At 38.6% G+C, this 21,161-nt stretch overlaps 1 protein-coding gene across 1 annotated transcript in view; it reads right to left on the bottom strand.

The window, feature by feature from the left end:
• Positions 1–16,802, bottom strand: part of rbm45 (RNA binding motif protein 45) — a 32,366-nt gene extending 15,564 nt beyond the window's left edge. The window contains exons 1-7 of the mRNA XM_052027247.1: positions 16,474–16,802; positions 6,335–6,457; positions 5,607–5,733; positions 3,836–3,973; positions 3,282–3,497; positions 1,352–1,487; positions 1,154–1,235 (exon numbers count right to left, since the gene is read on the bottom strand). Of these exons, the coding sequence (XP_051883207.1) occupies positions 1,154–1,235; positions 1,352–1,487; positions 3,282–3,497; positions 3,836–3,973; positions 5,607–5,733; positions 6,335–6,457; positions 16,474–16,749 (1,098 nt within the window). The 5' untranslated portion in view covers positions 16,750–16,802. The remainder of the gene's footprint in view (positions 1–1,153; positions 1,236–1,351; positions 1,488–3,281; positions 3,498–3,835; positions 3,974–5,606; positions 5,734–6,334; positions 6,458–16,473) is intronic.
• Between the last annotated feature and the right edge of the window lie 4,359 nt (positions 16,803–21,161).

Below are 21,161 nucleotides of genomic sequence, written 5' to 3'. Positions count from 1 at the left end.
GAAGTCCAGGACCAGGGGGCATGATTTAAGAATAAGGGCTAGGCCATTTAGGACAGAGGTGAGGAAAAACTTCCTCTTCCGGAGGGTTGTGAATTTGTGGAATGCACTGCCTCAGAGGGCAGTGGAGACCAATTCTCTGGGCACTTTCAAGAAGGAGCTAGATAGGTTTCTTATAGATAGGGGAATCAAGGGATATGGGGACAAGGCGGGAACAGGATATTGATTGTTAAGGATCAGCCATGATCTCAAAATGGCGGTGCAGACTCGAAGGGCCGAATGGTCTACTTCTGCTCCTATTGTCTATCTTTGCAGTATTCAAACCCAGCTACACTATTAAAAGACAAGTCTGTTCACCCACCCCATGAAGGTGACTAAAGCCTCACTGATAGTGGAAAGGGGATTTACAAGAACAGTACCAGGAGTGAAAAATGTTAGTTATGTGGACAAGCTAGTAAAGAAAATATGGAGAGGGGCAGAGACACAAGAGATGCTGAAATCTGGAGCAACAAACCATAGATGTTGGAGGAACTCAGCAGGTCAAGCAGTATCTATTGGGAAGAGGAGAGAAACTGTTGATGTTTTGGGTTGTCAGGGATTGTCTCTCCAATGCAAAGGCAAAGCTGAGGGTAGAGCTAATTGTCGAAGTCCCTCAGTACATTCCAAGGGTATAGCTTCAGTGGTACCTCACCAAGGCCAATTTGTCATCTGAACCTCGCCACCCAGTTCCAGTGTGTGGAAAGGCAGTAAAATCAAGCCTTGGCTACAAGACCAGGCAAGTATGAATGGAAGAGGACTTCAGACGAGGTGCTGGGTCCAACAACCGACCCACAAACTGAGTTGACAAATGAACCACAAACCCAACACTAAACTCCTGGCATCTTCACAAGCGATTGGATTACGTGACATGTACATGGGTTAAAATACAAGTTTCAGCAAGTTAAACTGTGTCTGCCAATAAACAGGCACCATGGTGCACAAGATGCTGGCAATACAAATTAGATGACCAGTAGTAATTATAAGCATTTAAGAGCTGTGCAGTAAATTTTTTAAAAATGTTTCTTAAATCAGAAGGACCACATTGTCTTCAACCACCTTCAATCAGAAAAAAAATTCAGATAGTCTATCATTTAGTACTCACAGCTGAAGCCGAAACCATTTGCTGGCCAACTGGACTGTTACAAGCAAGTGACATCATCTGCGCTGCCACAAGTTGCAAGGCCATCATTCCAACTGGGCTAAAATGGAATACAAAATGATTGAAATCAACTGTATCTTAAGTGTTAGGGTTCAATTATTCAAAAACAAAACAAAATACACACCAATTTTCTACCATTGTCTTAGATATACCTACTTTGATCGCCTGTCACTAGGGTCATCATCAATGTAATTGACTCCCAATCGATTACCAGGTGGATACTCAAATCCATGCAGCTTTTCTTTAGCATAAACTGCTGATGCCACATTGTTGTATCGAACAAGTGCATATCCTAAAAATAAAATTGCTTATATACATCAATACTCAATATTGCCTTTTTAATAGTTACTGAAAATTTCAGAATAGTTGCTCTTTTACAGGCGAATATCTTTCTCTACACAAGAGAATATAGAAAATCTCACTATGAAGGATTCCAGGATAAACAGTAGACAAATAGTTTTGTAGATCTCAAAGAATCCTTAATCACAGAAACAGGGACACTTCACAATTGTGCCTAATTTTTTACATTAGAAATATTGCTCAATAAAACACCTGCATTTACAAATACAATAGTAGATATGAAAAAATCTTGGATATTTCTGCAAGTACATTTTTTCAATAATGGTGTTTACGAAGAAAAACTGTACCATTGTGCCATCTACAGGTAAAACAACTTTTAATTTTGTTCCACGCGATGAAGCATTTAAACTGTCCTCTTACACCATGTGACAAAAGCTAGTTTAAGTTTCACAACTGGTATTAATATGTTAGAAACACAGCCTAATTCAATCTATAGAAATCATTTGATTTCTCTGGACGTTGGTGGCAATGTTGGAATCATAAAATATTAATTGCCATAGGATTTCTTTCTCTGTCAGTTGCGATGCATTATTATGATTATTCAAGAGTACAGAATTTAAGGTAAACTCCAAAATTCGAATAGGAAACTATTGAATTTGCTTACAGTTTTTTTTCAATTTACGACTTGGTTGCTGATTAATAAATTAGGTCCAAATATTTTACATAATCCTTTTCTTAAATCTAATGGAGGGGAATTGTAGATGGACTTTCCTGGCTTGATGAGCGTGACGTGATCCGACCTATTAATCCTATTCTGATTCAGATTGACATGTTTTGCACTTCTAACTCAGCACATATTTCGAGAATGCAAGTTTCCTTTCATCTCAACTGTGAAAACTATTAACTGGTAATACTGAATAGTGCACAATCAGATCCTCTGACAAAATTATTTAGTTCTTGTTTATCAACTACCAGCAATTTCCAGATACAAGGTCTTGTATATGACTAAAAATTAGATAATGTACTTATTTATTAGTCACATGTACATCAAAACACATAGTGAAATGCGTTTTTTTGCGTTACTGAGAATGTGCTGGGGGCAGCCCGCAAGTGTCGCCACTCTTACGGCGCCAACGTAGCATGCCCGCAACTCCTAACCTGTAGGTCTTTTTGGAATGTGGATGGAAACTAGAGCACCTGGAGGAAACCCATGCAGACACACGGGGAAAACGTACAAACTCCTTACAGACAGCGGCGGGAATTGAACCCGGGTCACTGGCACTGTAATAGTGTTATGCTAACTGCTGCATGTTTTGCTCCTCCATATAAAACATATTGCACATGAAGTGTCTTATAATACATACTTGCATCTATTTTTACAGGATTTTACTCAGGTGCTGTAACGTCAATATAATTCAGTGTTAATATGGCAACATTTATATGAGCAAAGTAAAAATCACTTGCAGAAGTGCAAAAATTGAAGGCCATTTCTTGTAATCTTAGTTATGTTCATGCATCTGAACATGTGGATTCTACCAAATTAACTCATGATCTTGTCAAAACCATCAAAAAGATGCAGACCAAATTGCCAGTCATTTCTCCACTGAAAAGATACGAATATAGCAGTAGGACATTAAGGCCATTAAAATTGGCTGAGAATGAGCTAAAAAAAAATGATTTCACACTTAAGAATGGAGAAAGCAGAAAACAACAATTACCAAAGTTAAATTAATGAATATTAAGCACCTGTTTGCTTTATATATTGTACAGGTTCAATGGTACTTGCCTTTGCCATAAACCATGTATGGATCTCTCTGGATTTCACAATATTCCAATCCTGGGATGATATCAAAGAGACTATAAACTTGTTCATGTGTAAGCAGTCCTCTAGTAGATACTGAAAGACAAGTGGAGATATTTTCTCCACCTCTCATTTCACTTCTTATTTCAGTTCTCAATTCACCACCCCTCATTTCATTTGTTCCAAAGTTGGGAAATTCACCTGCATCAGCATACAAATAGAAATGTGTCCAAAATAAATATTTCTCAATAATAACTACCTTACTTTTCTATAGCATCTAGGTAGAAGTATAAGTGAATTATTGTACAATTATTTTAAATTATGAAATTGACAAATTAGTGACATGGATTGCTGAAATACATTGAGCAGTTATTTTCTTGAAATTTTTACTTACGTCAAAAAAAGACAAACATTGATGCCAAGTTCAATAGCACTCATATCAGCTTCAAAGCAATTGCATGAATGTAAATATATACAACACCATAGTCTTTAGCCACTGTTTACTGCTTGCCCAGTTTGCCCTTGATTTGTACACTTACCAAAAGGAAACACACTTTGACCTCTTTGAGGATCATACGCTGCCCCATATGCTGATGATTCTTGTCTTGCCCCACCAACATAATCATTTTCAGTGTATGTTGGTTTACTTCTTGGCTCAGCAAGTATTGCCTTAAAAGCTGTGCAAGAAAAAAAGTGAGGAAAGGCATTATATTACAACTTAATTCTGCCTGAGCGAGACAATTTTATAATTCTAAGTAAATGAAGCTCTGTTTTGCAAAGGATTTTATTTCCCACATTTGTAGTTACATATAGTACTTAATAAATGCAACCAAAACAGGGAAAGATGTTAGCTAAACTCAACTGCAACAGCATCATTTAAACAAGTTATCATTCCCCACCGACGATTTTACAGCAAATAAAGTACTTTCCTAAAAACAGATTCTTGCAGTCTGACTCCAATTATGAACAACTATTTTCCCCTTTAAAGTTCTAATATATGGATCAGCTGATCAACTTAAGTAGAAGGAACATCCCAATTGTCTATGTGTGATGGAAATACATGAATATAACAATTTAATCCATACATTTGTTACGTCTTATTTAGAGATGTGCAAGCTAATGCATGCATCTTAGGCATCACAAACTTGAAAATAATGGCAGGAATTCCCACTTAGTGAGGAATATATTATGATGAGGTATTCTTGTCTCAGAATACTCACATCAACTCCCCAACTATACAGCATGCACTTTCTATCAGAACCATGAGAGAAATTGGGCCAAAGTTTGCTAGAACTAGCCAACCAATCCCCCAAAGTCACAGCCCACAGTTTCTGCCTGCTTGCACTTACTTTAGCTGGATGCAGAGGGCCAAATTGAGCTGACCTTCTATACCTAAGGGTCAGGCTACAAGATGTAATGAAGCCTTAGGTGGAACAGTCCCAAGGCCCTACAGCTGGAACATGCTGACAACCTATGGCAGGAGGCAAAGCTGAATGCAGAGCTTCACCAGCAGCCAAAATTGGACTACAATTTAAAAACTATTACAGTGGATGCAAATGATTAAACACTAAAATGTAATCAAACAAATTAAAAATTAAATAAACACACGCTAAAATACTAAGTTAAAATAATTCATTAAGATTTAAAAAACAACTAAATTTATCTTTATTTCCTAATTTCCAAGCTGAGAATCCCCATCCATGCGAATGGAAAATCTGATATTGGGCCAGATCTGATTGAAGGACCCTAGGTTAGAGCAATAAGGTGGAGAATGTCAACTAGACAGGGTTCTACCACTGAATTTGAATGGCATAATGACAGACGTACCACATGGGTCACATGTGGGCAGGACACCTACTTAAAATGATGTTAGCAATCTGATGAGAAAATATCTGATGTTAGCAATCTTTTCAGCACTTAAACAACTTTGACTCATCTCTAGAAAAAAACTTAAATGTCACTATTTTCTATATAAAAAAATACCTTTGCAATTGTAGTTTTAAAAGCCAGTTTTTATTTTTAGCAAGTCACTGTGGCTACCAGCTCACATCTACCTCATCCAAAGGATCTCATGCAAAATTGTCATTAATGGCAATTAGAAATAATGTTCCTTCTGTCTTTAGCTTGTCATTCAAAATGAAGACCAAGTGCTCAAGAAAATCTTAAAATACATTGTTAATTTTTACTTTAAAAAACAGATTTTTAGATTATATTAATATAATTAATACCTCTACTATTTCTCACAGGTCTTGTGAAAAGTAAAAGGGATCTTTATTCAAAAGTTTGTTTTAATTTCAGTCACAATCTTACATCGTTCGCAGTTTTCAATGGCCTGTGCAGCCTGAGAAGGTTTCAGAAATCTCACATAGCCAAAGCCTTTGCTCTCCCCTGTGTTCTTGTTCTTGATAACACTGCAGTATTCAATATCTCCATATTCCTAGGACAGAAGTGGTAAGTTAAAATCCAACAATATTTTATCCAAATTATTTTAGTAATGGTCTTTTAAACAAAACTTATTTGTTGTTTTTCCTCAAATAAAAATTTCCAACGTCCATGATACTTGAAAAAGAGATTCAAAAAAATGGTCTACATCACAAAACTACATGCATTGTATAAATACCAAGACATTCATTTGCCTGCGTCGTTGCCTCCATTCAAGTTTAATCCTAATACATGGCCATTGAGGTTACACCCAGTTAAGAGTTTAATGTCGGGAAGAATGCAAGCTTAAAGTGAAGGGACATTCTCGACTCCAGGAAATGCCAGCAACCCTTATTTTCATCCTCTTGAAATGAACTCCTTTGCTCTGCCATGTCCCCTGCTCTGATGCTTTGCTTTTCTGTGCCCTACCTTTTTCCATCCAACCCAGTCCTCTATCACCTTAAATATGACCAAAACATTAATTTTAAATATCATCCATTTCACAAAAAAAATGTTGGTCTGTAAAAATGCCATGCAAGGACTATGATTTATTTTGAATTGGAAGATTCAAAGGAAAAACTGGAGTCAAGAATTCTAAATACACTTGTATAATTTACCTTAAATTTTTCTCGCAGATCATCTTCTGTGTAAGATTTTGGGATCATTACAAAAATCCTAGTCAACTCTTCATCTTCAACATCACGATGGCTGCCAGATCCTCTAGACTGTGCGATGAATACCTGTATATATTTAAGAAAACAATTAGTCAAAAGAACTGTGCCCCAGAAATTACTGAGCATTCCATCTCACAGCCACCATGCGCCTGCTTTATTTGAGCTTAGAACGTGCATGACTGTTTGGGCATTAGAAAAGGAGGTACTCAGAAAATCAAATGTTTCATGAAATACATGGTCATTATTTTGCCCAATTTTTGGGAAGCAAACAGTAAAATATTTACCAATTTGTACAGAAGTGGAATTCAGTCAACATCTCCAAAAAAAAATCCCATACTTTAAAGCAGTAATCATGGGCAGTCCTGTGAATTTATTATTTTCCCAATAATTTCTGGGCCTTTATCCATCAAAAATACACATTAATTATAAATCAAACTACTTTTCAAGTAAGGTTGGTACTGCATCTAGAAATGCTCCTTTAATAGTTTTATGCTCAACATAGAAATAACTCATATAGGTCGCTGATTACACTGGATTTTAAAAACATGTTTACTTCACAATGTTTACTTCATAAATACTCCAGGGTGGCATTAGCATTTTGAATGCAGAATTCTGAAGAGCATTATTATGAAATTCTAATCACACCTTAGAGACAACATACAGTATTACCGCTACTCTATGATGCAACTCTCACACCTTTGATCCATAGGATTTTATATAGCAGGTAAACAAAAATCTATAAAAGGTAAGATTTAAAATTGTTGTCACATTAATGGCCAAATGATCCATTTTGCTTAAATGGAAGGATCCAATACCCCCTACTACTTTTCAATGGTTCTTTCAAACTATATCATGCTTAAACTTGGAAAAAATTAGGAGTGGTACTGTTGATCCTTTGCTTAAATTTGAAGACACTTGGAGTCCATTTATTCAATACTTTCATATGATATAGATCACTTTTCAATTTAGAGGAACAGAGGTGACAACATAATATTGCTCTGTTTCTATTGAGAAATTTCAGTTCAGTTCTTTTTCTTTTTTTTTGAAATTTTCTTTTTAGTTTGGTTTGATTATTTACAATTTTTTATTGATTTGGGGATTTTTTTCTTTTATATACACAATAAATCTTTCTTTCCTTTCTTTTATATTATATTCATCTACTAAGAGATCGTGAAATCTAAAGATTTTTTTATATTTTATTATTCTTTATGATTATCTATGCCACGATTGTTCTCTTGATCTCTTTGTATTACATGTACAATCATCGATGTTATATAGTAATCTGATTTAATTTGGAAACTAATAAAAGGATTGAAAAAGAAAAAATAATAAAATTGTAACCTAGCATTCAGTGCCATTTTCAGAAGGCTATTCTAATCTCTTTCTATTCATTTTACATAAAACAGTGTGTGGAAGTATTTACTTTATTCCTACAAGTTTGCATGTTCTCCCTGTGACTGCATGGGTTTCCCCCTTCAGGTTGTTACATTCATTGGCCATTATAAATTACCCCATGATGTAGGTAGGTGATAGGAGAATTAGGATAGAGTTGATGGAAAATATTGGGGAAATGGAATTTTGTTTTTGAAAAGGCCAGCACAGATTCAATATACTGAATGATATTCTATGCTGTAAGAAAATATGAAGGAAATGCATTTTATTTTTAAAGGCTGTCTTCTAATTAGATTCCCCATCTAGGGGGAATAATTTCTCTGATCACTTTATCAGTACCTCTCAATATAATGAAAACTTCAATTGAAATCATCTTCCAACCATCTAAATTCTTGGAAAATAACTTTAGTTGTGTAATCAATCCTCAAAATTTAACAAACAGTCTGGGAATTATTCTGGTGAATCTTAGCTGCACTTCCAAGTCCAATAGGTCCTTCCAAAGAGGTGTTGACCATAACTGCTCAAGATGCGACCTAATCAAGGCAGTGTACAGCTGTAACACAAGTTTTGTCTTGGATTCTATAGGGTAGCATTTCAGCCTTTGAAAAGGTTAAGTAACTGTGCACATTTTAATTATGTGCATCCACACAAGTCTCTTCTGACCTTCACTTTTTCTATCTTTTCACCACCATTTAGAGAGTACTTGATCTATTCTTTTAAGTCTAAAGACAACTAAAATTTATCAACAATGGAATCCATTGGCCTCAGTTTTGCATAGCTACCTAATATTTTTCTAATTTAATGCTTCCATTGTTTCAGCTTAAAGTTGCATACATTTGTATTATCATCAATCAACTTGGATGGCTCTAGCTGCTCTCTGAAATAGCTTGGAATGACATTCAGTTGAAGGGTAATTATGGCTGGGCACCAAGTGCCAGCTCTACCTTCAACACCCAACTAATCACTGCATTTATGAACAACTTAGATAATGGAGCAGATAAGGATCAACTACTCAGCTCTGGGCCTGAAATAATTTATACATCAGACCAGGCAAGAACAACAGATTTACTTGCCTCAGGAACATGAAAAAACCAAATGGATCTTTTTTAAAATAACAATCCAGTTGATTATTTTTCATACTACTTCTTCATCCCAGGTTAATTAATTGGACCTAAATTCACATGCTACAGTGGGATTAGTCATTAAATCTAATGTGGCCTCTTGAATGTATTGAAGATCCAAGAAAGTTGCTACTTTTCTGACATGGGTTTAAACTGCTGTTAAGTCATAACATTTTTGAAACTATTACTGGATCACCAATTCTCAGATTATAGAATTGTTATTAGCACAGAAGGAAGCCAGGGCATGTCAAGTTCATAATGACCCCAGCTAACAGCAGTCCGCTAGTCCTACGTCACCCTCTCCCGATTGCCCTGTAAACATTTCCTTTCAAATACTAATCCAACTCCTTTTTGAATACCACAATTAAGCCTACCTCCTTTAATGTCCCTGATAGTACATTCCAGACCCTAATCATTCCCCATTTAAAACAAAACCCACTTGTGACTTCTGGTTCATTTGTCAATCACCTTCATTCTACGTCCCCTTGCTCATAACACCTATATCAATGGCGACAGTTCCTATCTACACAATCTATAACTTTCATGATTTTAAACACTTCTATTGCACCTCCTCACTGTCTTCTCTGTTCCCCAGTAAATCCATGAAACTAAATTCTTCATTCCTATGCCAGAGTCCCACTCTATTTCACATCCCCAGTGTGATTCTATGTACAGCCACATCACATTTGAAAAGTGTTCATGCTTACTAAACATAAATGCAATATTTTTCGACTGATCAGCAAAGTACACAATGAATGGCTGCACAGAGTTACCAACAGCTAACATTTCTCTCAATTGCTCATGTGTGACTATTTCTTCCACACCACCACACCCCCCCCCCCCCCCCCAGTCATATTGGTGCTTTTCCTGTTTGTTATTGCAACAAGGTCTTTCATTGCTTTGTATTTTGTTACCTCAAGGAATAAGAGACTTTAGGAGTTTGCCCACAAGTCAGCCAGCTAGTGGTTTATACATCTGGGTTTGTGTCTCATTCAGAGGTGAGAAATAGTACTTAATAAACTGGAATTCTTTCCTTGGCTACAACTGGGCTGTGTGTGAATGTGTCAACGTGAAAGTTTGACTTATTAAATAAGTAAATTATAGACCGGTGAGTCTTACCTCAGTGGTTGGTAAGCTGATGGAGAAGATCCTGAGAGGCAGGATTTATGAACATTTGGAGAGGTATAATATGATTAGGAATAGTCAGCATGGCTGTGTTAAGGGCAGGTCCTGCCTTACGAGCCTGATTGAATTTTTTTTGAGGATGTGACTAAGCATATCGATGAAGGGAGAGCAGTAGATGTAGTGTATATGGATTTCAGTGAGGCGTTTGATAAGGTACCCCATGCAAGGCTCATGGAGAAGGTGAGACATGGGATCCAAGGGGACATTGCAGTGTGGATCCAGAACTGGCTGGCCCACAGAAGGCAAAGAGTGGTTGTTGAGGGGTCGTATTCTGAGTGAAGGTCGGTGACCAGTGGTGTACCTCAGGGATCTGTACTGGGACCCTTACTCTTCGTGATTTTTATAAACGAGCTGGATGAGGAAGTGGAGGGGTGGGTTAGTAAGTTTGCAGATGACACAAAGGTTGGGGGTGTTGTGGATAGTTTGGAGGGCTGTCAGAGGTTACAGAGGGATATAGATAGGATGCAGAGTTGGGCTGAGAAGTGGCAGATGCAGTTCAACCCAGATAAGTGTGAAGTGGTTCATTTTGGTAGGTCAAATATGTTGGTGGAATATAGTATTAATGGTAGGACTCTTGGCAGTGTGGAGGATCAGAGGGTTCTTGGGGTCTGAATCCACAGGACCTTCAAAGCCGCTGCACAGGTTGACTCTGTGGTTAAGGCGGCATATGGTGTATTGTCCTTCATCAATCAGGGAATTGAATTTAGGAGCCGTGAGGTATTGTTGCAGCTATATAGGTCCTTGGTCAGACCCCACTTGGAGTATTGTGCTCAGTTCTGGTTGCCTCACTACAGGAAAGATGTGGAAGCCATAGAGGGTGCAGAGGAGATTTACAAGGATGCTGCCTGGAATGCGGAGCATGCCTTATGAAAGCAGGCTGAGGGAACTCGGCCTTTTCTCTTTGGAGAGACGGAGGATGAGGGGGGACCTGATAGAGGTGTATAAGATGATGATAAGTATTGATAGTGTAGATAGTCAGAGGCTTTTCCCCAGGGCTGAATTGGTGGCCACAAGAGGACATAGGTTTAAGGTGCTGGGGAGTAGATATAGAGATGTCAGGGGTAAGTTTTTTTTACTCAGAGAGTGGTGAGTGCGTGGAATGGGCTGCTGGAAACAGTGGTGGAGGCTGATACGATAGAGTCTTTCAAGAGACTGTTAGATAGGTACATGGAGCTGAGTAAAATAGAGGGCTATGGGTAAGCCTAGTAATTTCTAGGGTAGGGACATGTTCGGTACAGCTTTGTGGGCCGAAGGGCCTGAATTGTGCTGTAGTTTTTCTACGTTCTATGTTCTAAGTCACTTAAGTGTCACTATTAGAGGAGCAATTTACTACTGTTGCATAGATAAATAAGTATTTGAATATCTTCAGACATCTCTGAAGCAAGAGGTTACGTGTACGATATATTAAATGTGTAAATGTGTTTGATGCAGAATCTCCCATGGATTTTGTCCACAGTACCCTCCTGGGAATATTTACAGATTTGCTGTAATATATGGGCATGTGCCATGCCAGAGAATGCTCCTGTGTAATCATACAGAATTCCTGTATCAAAGCAAGTTAAAAACAATCCTGTTTGTGATTCAAGAATCTGGAACCAACACAATGTGTAAAGTTCATTCCATATTATTTGCATCCAAAGCCCAAAAACAATAAAATTCATAGAACCATAGATCAATTCACCTAACATCAGTCATCAGGAAAATACTGGAATTATTAAGTAATGATCAAACACTTAGAAGATTATTATAATTAGGCAGAATCACCTTTGTATTATGAAAAGGAAATTGTTTTTGAAAAATATATTAGTGTTCTTGGAGGTAATTACTAGGTAGGTGTAGGGAAACCAAAAGATATAGAGCATTTGTATTTCCAGAAAGCATATGACAAAGTGCTATAAAAAGGGTTACTGTACAAGTGCATGTTATTGATGGTAATAAATTAGAACAGAAAGGGTATAGGTTAGTTGACAAAATAACATTGGGATATATGAGTCAGTTTCTGGCTGGCAAGCAGTAATTAGTGGAATGTCTCAAGATTAGCACCGAGACCCTCAACAACGTACAAATCAATATTAATGACGACGCAAGGATCGAGTGTTCTGTGCCTCAGCTTACCCAAGATATAAAGATAACCAGGATAGTATATTGTGAGGACAGAGACAAGGATATAACTTACTAATTCAAGTGGAGAAAAATGTTAAATAGAACAAATTATGGGGAAGTGAGGTAACCCACCTCAGTAGGAAGAATAGAAATGTAGAAATTTAAAATAGTGCAAGGCTGATAAATATTGATGTTCTGGGTGCCCCTGTATATAAAAAAAAGGATGCAGATAAAGCAAATAATTAGGAAAGCAAATGAAATGTTGGCAACAGGCAACAGCATTAGTAAGTCATCCTACCACCCTTCTGGGCTTTGGCAAGAACACACCCGATGCACTGCTTACAATTTTGATCTATTTAAGAAAAATGCTTTCTAAATTGATTCCTGTGTTAAGGAGGTTGTATTTTGAGACAGGATTAGTAAGCCTAACATCTGTGCTAGGTAAGTTACTGGAGAGGATTCTGAGGGATAAGATATACATGCATCTGGAAAGACAGTGGCTAATTAGGGGTAGTCAGCACTGCTTTGTGCATGCAAGATCATATTTTACAAATCACTGAGTTTTTTGATGAAGTGACCAAGAAAGTCAAGGGCAGGGCAGTAGACGTGGTTTGTATGGACTTCAGTAAGGCCTTTGATAAGGTTCCACATGGTAGTTTGCTCTGGAAGGTTAGGAATCCAGGGAGAACTGGCTAAGTGGATCCACAATTAGCTGAATGGTAGGAAGCAGAGGGAGGCAGAGATGGTAGGAAGCAGAGATTTAATAGGAACTTGAGGGGCGACTTTTATTTTTAAACGCAGAAAGTGGTACGTACATGAAATAAGCTGCCAGAGGAAGTAGTTAAGGCAGGTACAACAGCAACTTTTAAAATAGAGTTGGACAGGTTATTTCACCCATAGCCATCACGTCTGTTCTCTACTACCTGGTTAGAGTACTGCATACTCTCAGTCAATTATCATCAATAGAGCAGGACTTAGCTGGGTATATACCATGTAGCTGTACCACAGAGGACAAGTACAGGTGAGGCGGCAAGAAGAAACAGATAGCCAGAAACCTAAGTTTTAGAGGCTATGCATGGGGCTACATGTTTTGATCTTGTGATGAATTTCAGTTTTGTCTTATAGACCCTCAATAAGGATGCAGCTCTGCCGGTCAGTGACAGGTGGAACAAAGACAAACTTCAGCATCAGCTTTGTTCAACTTTCTCCTCAGTGATGTCAATAAAGAAATTAACTCAACTTTACATACAGCCTGTGCTATATGAAAATAAACATCAACTTAGATTCAGTCAACCTCAAATAGATATTTTGCAGGCACTGATTTCCAACATTCTACTGTTCATTTCAGCCTTATGGGATTTATAGGGAATATGTTTCTAGCAGTTTTAACAGTCAATCAGATAGAAGTCTCACAATGAAACAGGACTTAAAAAGCACAGATTATAATTACCTTTTTAATCATCTTACAGAATGAAAAATTAAAGATTGGAACATATTAATGGGATTCTGGTAAAACTGAAATTAAGAACTTGATAAAAATTGATTTAATTTTTTTAAGGCCAGGGAATTAATAATGTCCTAAGCTGTAATTTAAGGTTTAATTGCAACTCAGGCAACTAAGCTTAACATTCAAGTTTTTAATAGCAGAACAATACGCAAAACATTGAAGTTCAAAGCAAAATCACTGGTCTGTGTCAACTGCATCTGTGAAAACAACACCACAGCTCAGAGATTCGCTGCTATTTTAATATTTGTTTTGATGACAATTTACCATTCCCACATTACCCCAATTGTTACCTTGTTTATCACTTTCTCCTATTGAGACAAATTTGCAGAATACAATGTTAAATTGCCCATGTGCTGCTGCCAGAAGCTGCTGTTGGCTTTATAAAATGACTAATGAGAGCAACTGTGACAATTTTGTAAATACTGGGCCATTAAAACCTAACAACAAAGCAAGGTGCTTATAAGATGCAGCTCAGGACACACCCATTGTACTGATTAATGGTTTGAATTTAACAATGCTTACACTTTCTGTCATCACAGCAGACAATCAGATGAGATTGAGAGGCTCTTTTTTATCAATTATTCAGCTTTTTTTTGCAAAAGGATGGAATGAAAGAAATGCATTTTCTTAACTTTATAAAACAAAGATACAATAGGTCTGTAAACACTAGTTCCACCAGCTGTCATTTGATTAAAAATTCCAATTTCAATGATCCGCCAATACAAATTTTATTCAAAAAGATCGTTCTTTAGCATTTAAGAAAACTGTCAAAATAGAGCAAAAACTGGAGTGTTAAGATATCTAACACTAAATAATTAAAAATCTACTTACACAGAACACCCATTGCATACCTTTTATCTACACACTTGTACCGTTACAAGCTTTTTTATTTAAAAAATAAACTAAGGTTCCCTGCCTGGTTTATGCTCATTTTAGTTAAGATTGTCTATTAGTATATTACTCCAATTGTTACCTAGAAAATCATTTTCTCCTATTTCAACGAGGTGTATAGGGAAAATGTTTTAATTCATTTTTTTTAAACTATATTTTTTGTAATTTCTTTGTGCCATTATTCTTCCTATATCATTTCACCTGTCTCCCAAATTTGGAAATGTGGTTCCCTATTTCACACGTGCACTATTCCAATGTCAATTTTCACGTATGCTCTTAACACCCAGCTTCATCTCACCATACTCCATTTGTAGTATATGTATTGAATCGGAAAAGCTTTCAATAAATATTGAAAGAGCAAAGCCATTATCTTGAGCACCATTAAAAGCTCCAGTTCCTAACCACAGAGACCATCCATCTCTTGAACAGCTGTTTGAAAGTGAACCCCTACTCTTCCCATGGCAAGTGTTTCTTGGTAATAGGAGACAGAGCAACTATTTGTTTTGAATTCTCATATTTTCAAATTCCTCCAAAGTATTGCCCCGCCCTAGCTCTGAATCCTATAACCCTCAAGAAATCTGGTCATAACACACAAAAAAAGAAGCTTTACTGCTACTCGTACCTGCACTACCATTCAATGACCGGGGCTAATCTTTTACCTCAGCACTACTTTCCTGTACTAGCACCTTATACCTGGAAAATCTCAAATATCCAAAAGTCCATCAACCTCTACCTTGACTATACTCCACATCCCCTTGGGTAGAGAATTCCAAAGATTCACGATCTCTGGGTGAAGAAATTTTTCCTTATCTCAGTACTGCATGGGTGACCCATTATTTTGGGACCATGACCAGACTCCACAGCTAGGAGAAACATCATCTGTCTACTGCATCAAGCTTACTTAATCTCTTCTCACAGAACAGTACCAACCCCATCCAAGGAATCAATCTGGTGAAAGTTTGCTGCCTATTATGCATGGCTTTCATTGGGCAGGGAGATAAATTTTCCAGATGTAGTCATTTTTTTTTATGTGATGCAAGATAAGTTTGCTCGTTCTCAAATCCTCTTGCAATAAAAGGTCAACGTATCATTGAGCTTCCTAATTGCTTATTTCACCATTTAAAAACAAAAGGTTTCTTTATTTCTTCTGCTAAAGTAGCCAATTTTTGTTAGCGTAACACTTTACAGCGCCAGCGATGCTGTCTGTAAGGAATTTCTACCTTCTCCCTGTGTCTGTGTGGGTTTCCTCCGGGTTCCTCCCATATTCCAAAGACATACAGGTTAGGAAGTTGTGGGCATGCTATGTTGGTGCCGGAAGTGTGGCGACACTTGCGGGCTGCCCCCAGAGCACTCTACGCAAAAGATGTATTTCACTGTGTTTCGATGTACATGTGACCAATAAAGATATCTTATCACTATGTCCTATTTGCAATGTCATTCTCCACTATTCAGTTTGCCTATATCTTTTACAACTTCTCTGCCATACTCCTCACAACTCATATTGCAAACCAAATAATTCAGGTGTATCGTTCATTCCGATTTTTAACGGCTCCGCCTTTGTCACCGGTGCCTTCAATTGTCTGGGTTAAGCTACAAACAAACCCACCTATTTCATTAGCCTTGCTTTTGGTTAAGTCCTGGATATCACCTTGTGTGACTCGCCGTTATTTTTGTTTCAAAAGTGCTCCTTCGAACATTTTGCTACGATGGGGGGGGGCGGTGGAAGAGAGATCTTTTAAAGCGAATTATTATTGTAGGTGAAAAGAGAATTCTTCCCACCTCATCCACAACGGCGAACCAAGGCAACACCAATACCTTATGAGACTAATTTAGAGAAACTGGTGGTGGGGTGTGGGGCGGAAGGACGGACGGCAAGGCGATACCTTAATGGGCTTGGTGTCCTCGGAGAGGGCCTTGCCATGCATGTCCTCCATGGCTTTACAGGCCTGCGACGATTTGTTGAATTTCACGTACGCGATGCCCTTATGGTCTTTGGACTGCTTGTCCCGCACCACCCAAATGTCCTGGATGTCTCCGAACAAAGAAAACTTTTCCCGGATCACCTCCTCCGACGTCGACTTGCTGATTACCAGAAAGAGTCGGCTGTTGGGAGGATGGTCGAGGTTCGCCATGGGACGGGAGCTGCCACTGTCCTCCATCGTTCCAGCCCCTGCAGCCACCGACTTATGCGGCGCCTCTCTCCGAACCGAAAGCAAAAGCGGGACCACTTTCTCCTGCAGAGCTCCTCGCCCCGCACACCGCCCCCTAGCTCGGCATGTACAAACTGGACGCTTCCGTCCGATGAACCGTTTCCTTGTGTCACTTGTTGCTGACTGCAGTCCAGTCTGCCCATTCGTATCTAAGACATGGCAAAGTTGAGAATCATAGTTTTCAAAGTTCAAGCAAAAAGAGATTCGATTTTTTTTGTTTCCTGTGTACTTTGCGTTCTCTCCTGCGTATACTTCTCGTTAAGACAGCAAAATGGTTCAAGGAACTATAGACAACAGACGCAAAATGCTGGAGGAACTCAGCAGGTCAGGCAGCATCTATGGAGGGAAATGAACAGTCGACGTTTCGGGCCAAGACCCTTCATCAGGACTGAGAGAGAAGAGGAAAACTTCTTCAGGATAGGCATACCTTGAAGAGACTTCGCAGTGGAGCAGCAAAGTGGAGACACAAGAAAGACTGCAGATGCTGCAAATCTGGAGCAACACACAATAAATGCTGGAGGAACTCAGCAGGTCAGACAGCATCTATGAAAGTAAATGAAGGGTCTCAGCCTGAAATGTCGACTATTCATTTTCCTCCATAGATGTTGCCTGACCTGCTGAGTTCCTCCAGCACTTTTTGTGTGTTGCTCCAGATTTCCAGCATTTGCAGTCTTTCTTGTATCTCCAAGGAACTATACGGACATTTTGCATGTTTCCGCACATATGTGTATAACTTTCAAACTGTATCTTCCCATTTTGTTCTGTGAAACTTTACCACAAAGCCAAACTGATTCCAGCAATTTACCATTGTTAGTGCATAAGTAACAAATGGACACACAATCATGGTCTGATGTTGACACAAAACTTACATTTTTTGAGGAGGTAATAAAGTGTATTGATGAGGGCAATGCAGTAAGTGTGACTTACATGGACTTCACTGAGGCCTTCCATAAGGTCTCACATTTGAGACTGGTCCAAAAGGTTAGGGTCCATGGGATCCAGGACAAGTTGGCAAATTAGAACCAAAATTAGCTTGGTATTAGGAAACAGAGGGTGATTGTTGAGGGTTGTTTTTGTGATTGAATGCCTGTGACTAGTGGTGTTCCTCAGGGATTGGTGCTGGGACCCATGCTGTTTACAATATGCATGAATGATTTGGAATGTGGATGTAGGAGGCATGATCAGTAAGTTTGCAGATGACACAATGACTCTTGGAGTTGTTGACAGTGTGAAGGCTACGGGGTGAAATGGATGTGTTGGTGAAATGGGCTGAGAATTGGCAGATGGAGTTCAATCCTGATAAATATGAGGTGATGCATTTTGGGAGTACTAATGAAACTAGTTTATACACCATGAATGTTAAGGTCCTAGGGAGTATTGAGGAACAGAGGGGCCTTGGTGTTCAGGTCCAAAAATCCTTGAAGGTGGCAGTACAGGTAGTTAATGTGGTGAAGAAGCTTAATGGGATATCGGCCCTCATTAGTGGGGCCATTGAATACAACAGCATGGAGGTTATGCTCCAACTTTATAAAATATTGGTCAAACCTCAGCTAGAGTATTGCATGCAGTTCTAGTCGCTATCTTATAGGAAAGATGTGATAGCGCTGAAGAGGATGCCAAGGAGATTCACCAGGATATTACCTGGGATAGAGCATTTTAGTTATGAGGAGAGAGTGGAGAGGCTAGGTCTGTTTTTTTCTGGAATGGAGGAGGTTAATAGGGGACATGATTGAGATATATAAAATTATGAGGGGTATAGATATGGTTGACTGCAGGAAACTTTTCCCCATATCAGAGTTGAATAAAATTAGAGGACATAGATTTAGGGCAAGGGGTAAGAGATTTAGAGGGTATCTGAGGGGAAACCTTTTTCACCTAGAGAGTGGTGAGTACCTTGATTGCACTGCTGGAGAGAGTGGTGGAAGCAGAGATGCTGGAGCATTCAAGAAGTGTCAAGATGAGCACTTGAATGACCTAGGCATAGATGGCTCCAGCCAAGTGAAAAAATGGATTAATATGGCTGTGTGCCCACTGGTCAGTGTGGAGATGGTGAGTTGAATGGCCTGTTTTCCATGCTGTCTGATTCTATGACCCTACTGTGAAACAGGCAGTCAGATAAATGTAATAAAGAGAAGCCTAAAGCGATACTGTAAGAATATCCAATGATATTTGATATTTAAGGACAGGTACAAGCAAAATGTGATGGGGTGATGTTGCTAGTAACAGACAGTCAGCACAATAGTGAAAAAGGAAATTAGTTCAGATAATTGAGATGTGTAACAAAGGTGCATCAAGGAGTGGAAGACATTGGTGGGAATAGCCTCCAACAGCAATGGCAATGTATGAGTCTCCATTAAACTGAAAATTAAACATCTGTACAGCAAGGGTGACTTTAATTCATATATGGATCGGTTCAACCCAATCATCAATAACACATTGAAGGAAGAATTCCTAGATTATATACAGGATGATTTTTTTTGTCCATTATGTTCAGCAGGCAAATAACAAGTGGGCTAAACTATACAGGGAACTGTGAAATCTTATTGTGTGGGGTCCATTAGGGAAGAGTGACAATGGCACGATAGAATTCTTCATTGAGATGGAAATCGGAGCAGTTCAATTTGAAACAAGGATCCTAAATCTAAACAACAGAAATTATGAAGGTATGAGGACTGTATTGGAAATGATAGAACGGGGAGATTTATTAAAAAGCATGATAGCAGATAGGCAATGACTAACATAGAGTTATACAGCATGGAAACAGGCCCTGTGACCCAACTCGTTCATGCTGTCTGTGTTGCCCAGCGATCTAGTCCCATCTGCCTGTGTTTGGCCCATAGCTCTCTAAACCTCTCCTATCCATGTACTCATCTAGATGGCTTTTAATTGTTGCTAATGTGCCCACCTCAACCACCATTTCTGGCAGCTCATTCCAAATATGCACCATCCGTTGTGGGAAGAAGGTGTCGCTAATGTCCCACTTAAATCTCTCGCTTCTGATCTTAAACTAATGCCCTCTTGTTTTTTAGTACCCCCTCCATGAGAAAAAGACCTTGTGTTTTCACCCTGACTATGCCTTTGAAACATTAACACATATCTTCATGCATCACATACGCCAACCTGCTGTTTTTGATGTCTGTCATGTTCTGAATGCTCTGCTGTACCCAGACTCTCTGCTGGTCCAACTCTTGCTCCCGCCAATCCAGGTCCTCTATCTCCACCTCCAAGTTGATGAGCTTGTCCACGATCTCCTGTGTGTTACAGTCTGGGCCCCCTGCTTTCCACTGAATGCTGTTCTTTGATTTCTTCTCAATCAACCTGATCCCCTCCAAAACAGTGGTGATATCATAAATGGACATTTTTTTTGTTCTAATTGTGTTCTTTCTTGTAAAAATTGTGTTTATGTTTTTCTTGTGAATGCTACTTATATCATGCTATGTGCTTGAGATGCTGTTGCAAGTCAGTTTTTCAATGCACCTGTGCACAAATATGACAATAAACTCAACTTTGACTTTGAAAAAAACCCAACGCTTCTGCTGCATGGCCAGCGTATCTGCTGCCACTTTCAGGTCAAGCATGCTGTCCTTGGTTTCCTGCAGCAGGGACATGAAGTTGATGGTGAGGAGCCCCAGGCTTTTCTCGTGCCTGCTCAAGGGTCTGCAGCAGTGACTTGGCCAACTTGTTGGCCGCAGCCGTTAGCAACATTTAAGGACAAAATTTAGGAACTGCAACAGTAATACATTCTTGTCTGGGGTACAAATACAAAAGGAAAGGTGATCCAACAATGGCTAATAAAAGATGTTAAGGATCATATTAGATCCATAGATTGCTAAAGTAGCAAACCTGATCCTTGCAAGCAATTTTGCAGTTTCAAGTTTCATGTGAAGAAGGTCAAGTTGATTAAGAGAGCAAAAATAAAGCATGGGAGCAAACTTGTAGGGAACATGTGCGTGTTTGTAAAAAGAAAACAACTGGTGAAGTTAAGTGTAGGTCCCCTAGTCAGAGAGAGAGAAGAATCATAAAGGGGAACTAAACCATGGCAGAGCAATTAAACAAATATTTTGGTTTTGTCTTCACAATAGAGAACAGATGCAACTTTCCAGAAATGTTAAAAAATCAAGAATCTAATAAATGAAGGGAACTAAAAGATGTTAGCATTAATAAGAAAATAGTGCTGGAGAAATTAATGGCACTGAAAACCAATAAATTCCCTGAAAAGATGCCTCCAAGAGTACTGAAGGAAGGAGCTGTGGAAATAGTGGCTGCATTGTTAATCATTTTCGAGAATTTTATAAATTATGGAATAGATCCCACTGATCAGAGGGTGGAAATGTAATCCACTATTTAAAAATACAGGTAAA

Source organism: Pristis pectinata, chromosome 1, assembly GCF_009764475.1.
Source record: "Pristis pectinata isolate sPriPec2 chromosome 1, sPriPec2.1.pri, whole genome shotgun sequence".
Classification (NCBI taxonomy): domain Eukaryota; kingdom Metazoa; phylum Chordata; class Chondrichthyes; order Rhinopristiformes; family Pristidae; genus Pristis; species Pristis pectinata.
The sequence above is the reverse complement of the archived record's forward strand: the minus strand, read 5'-3'. Positions and strand labels throughout refer to the sequence as shown.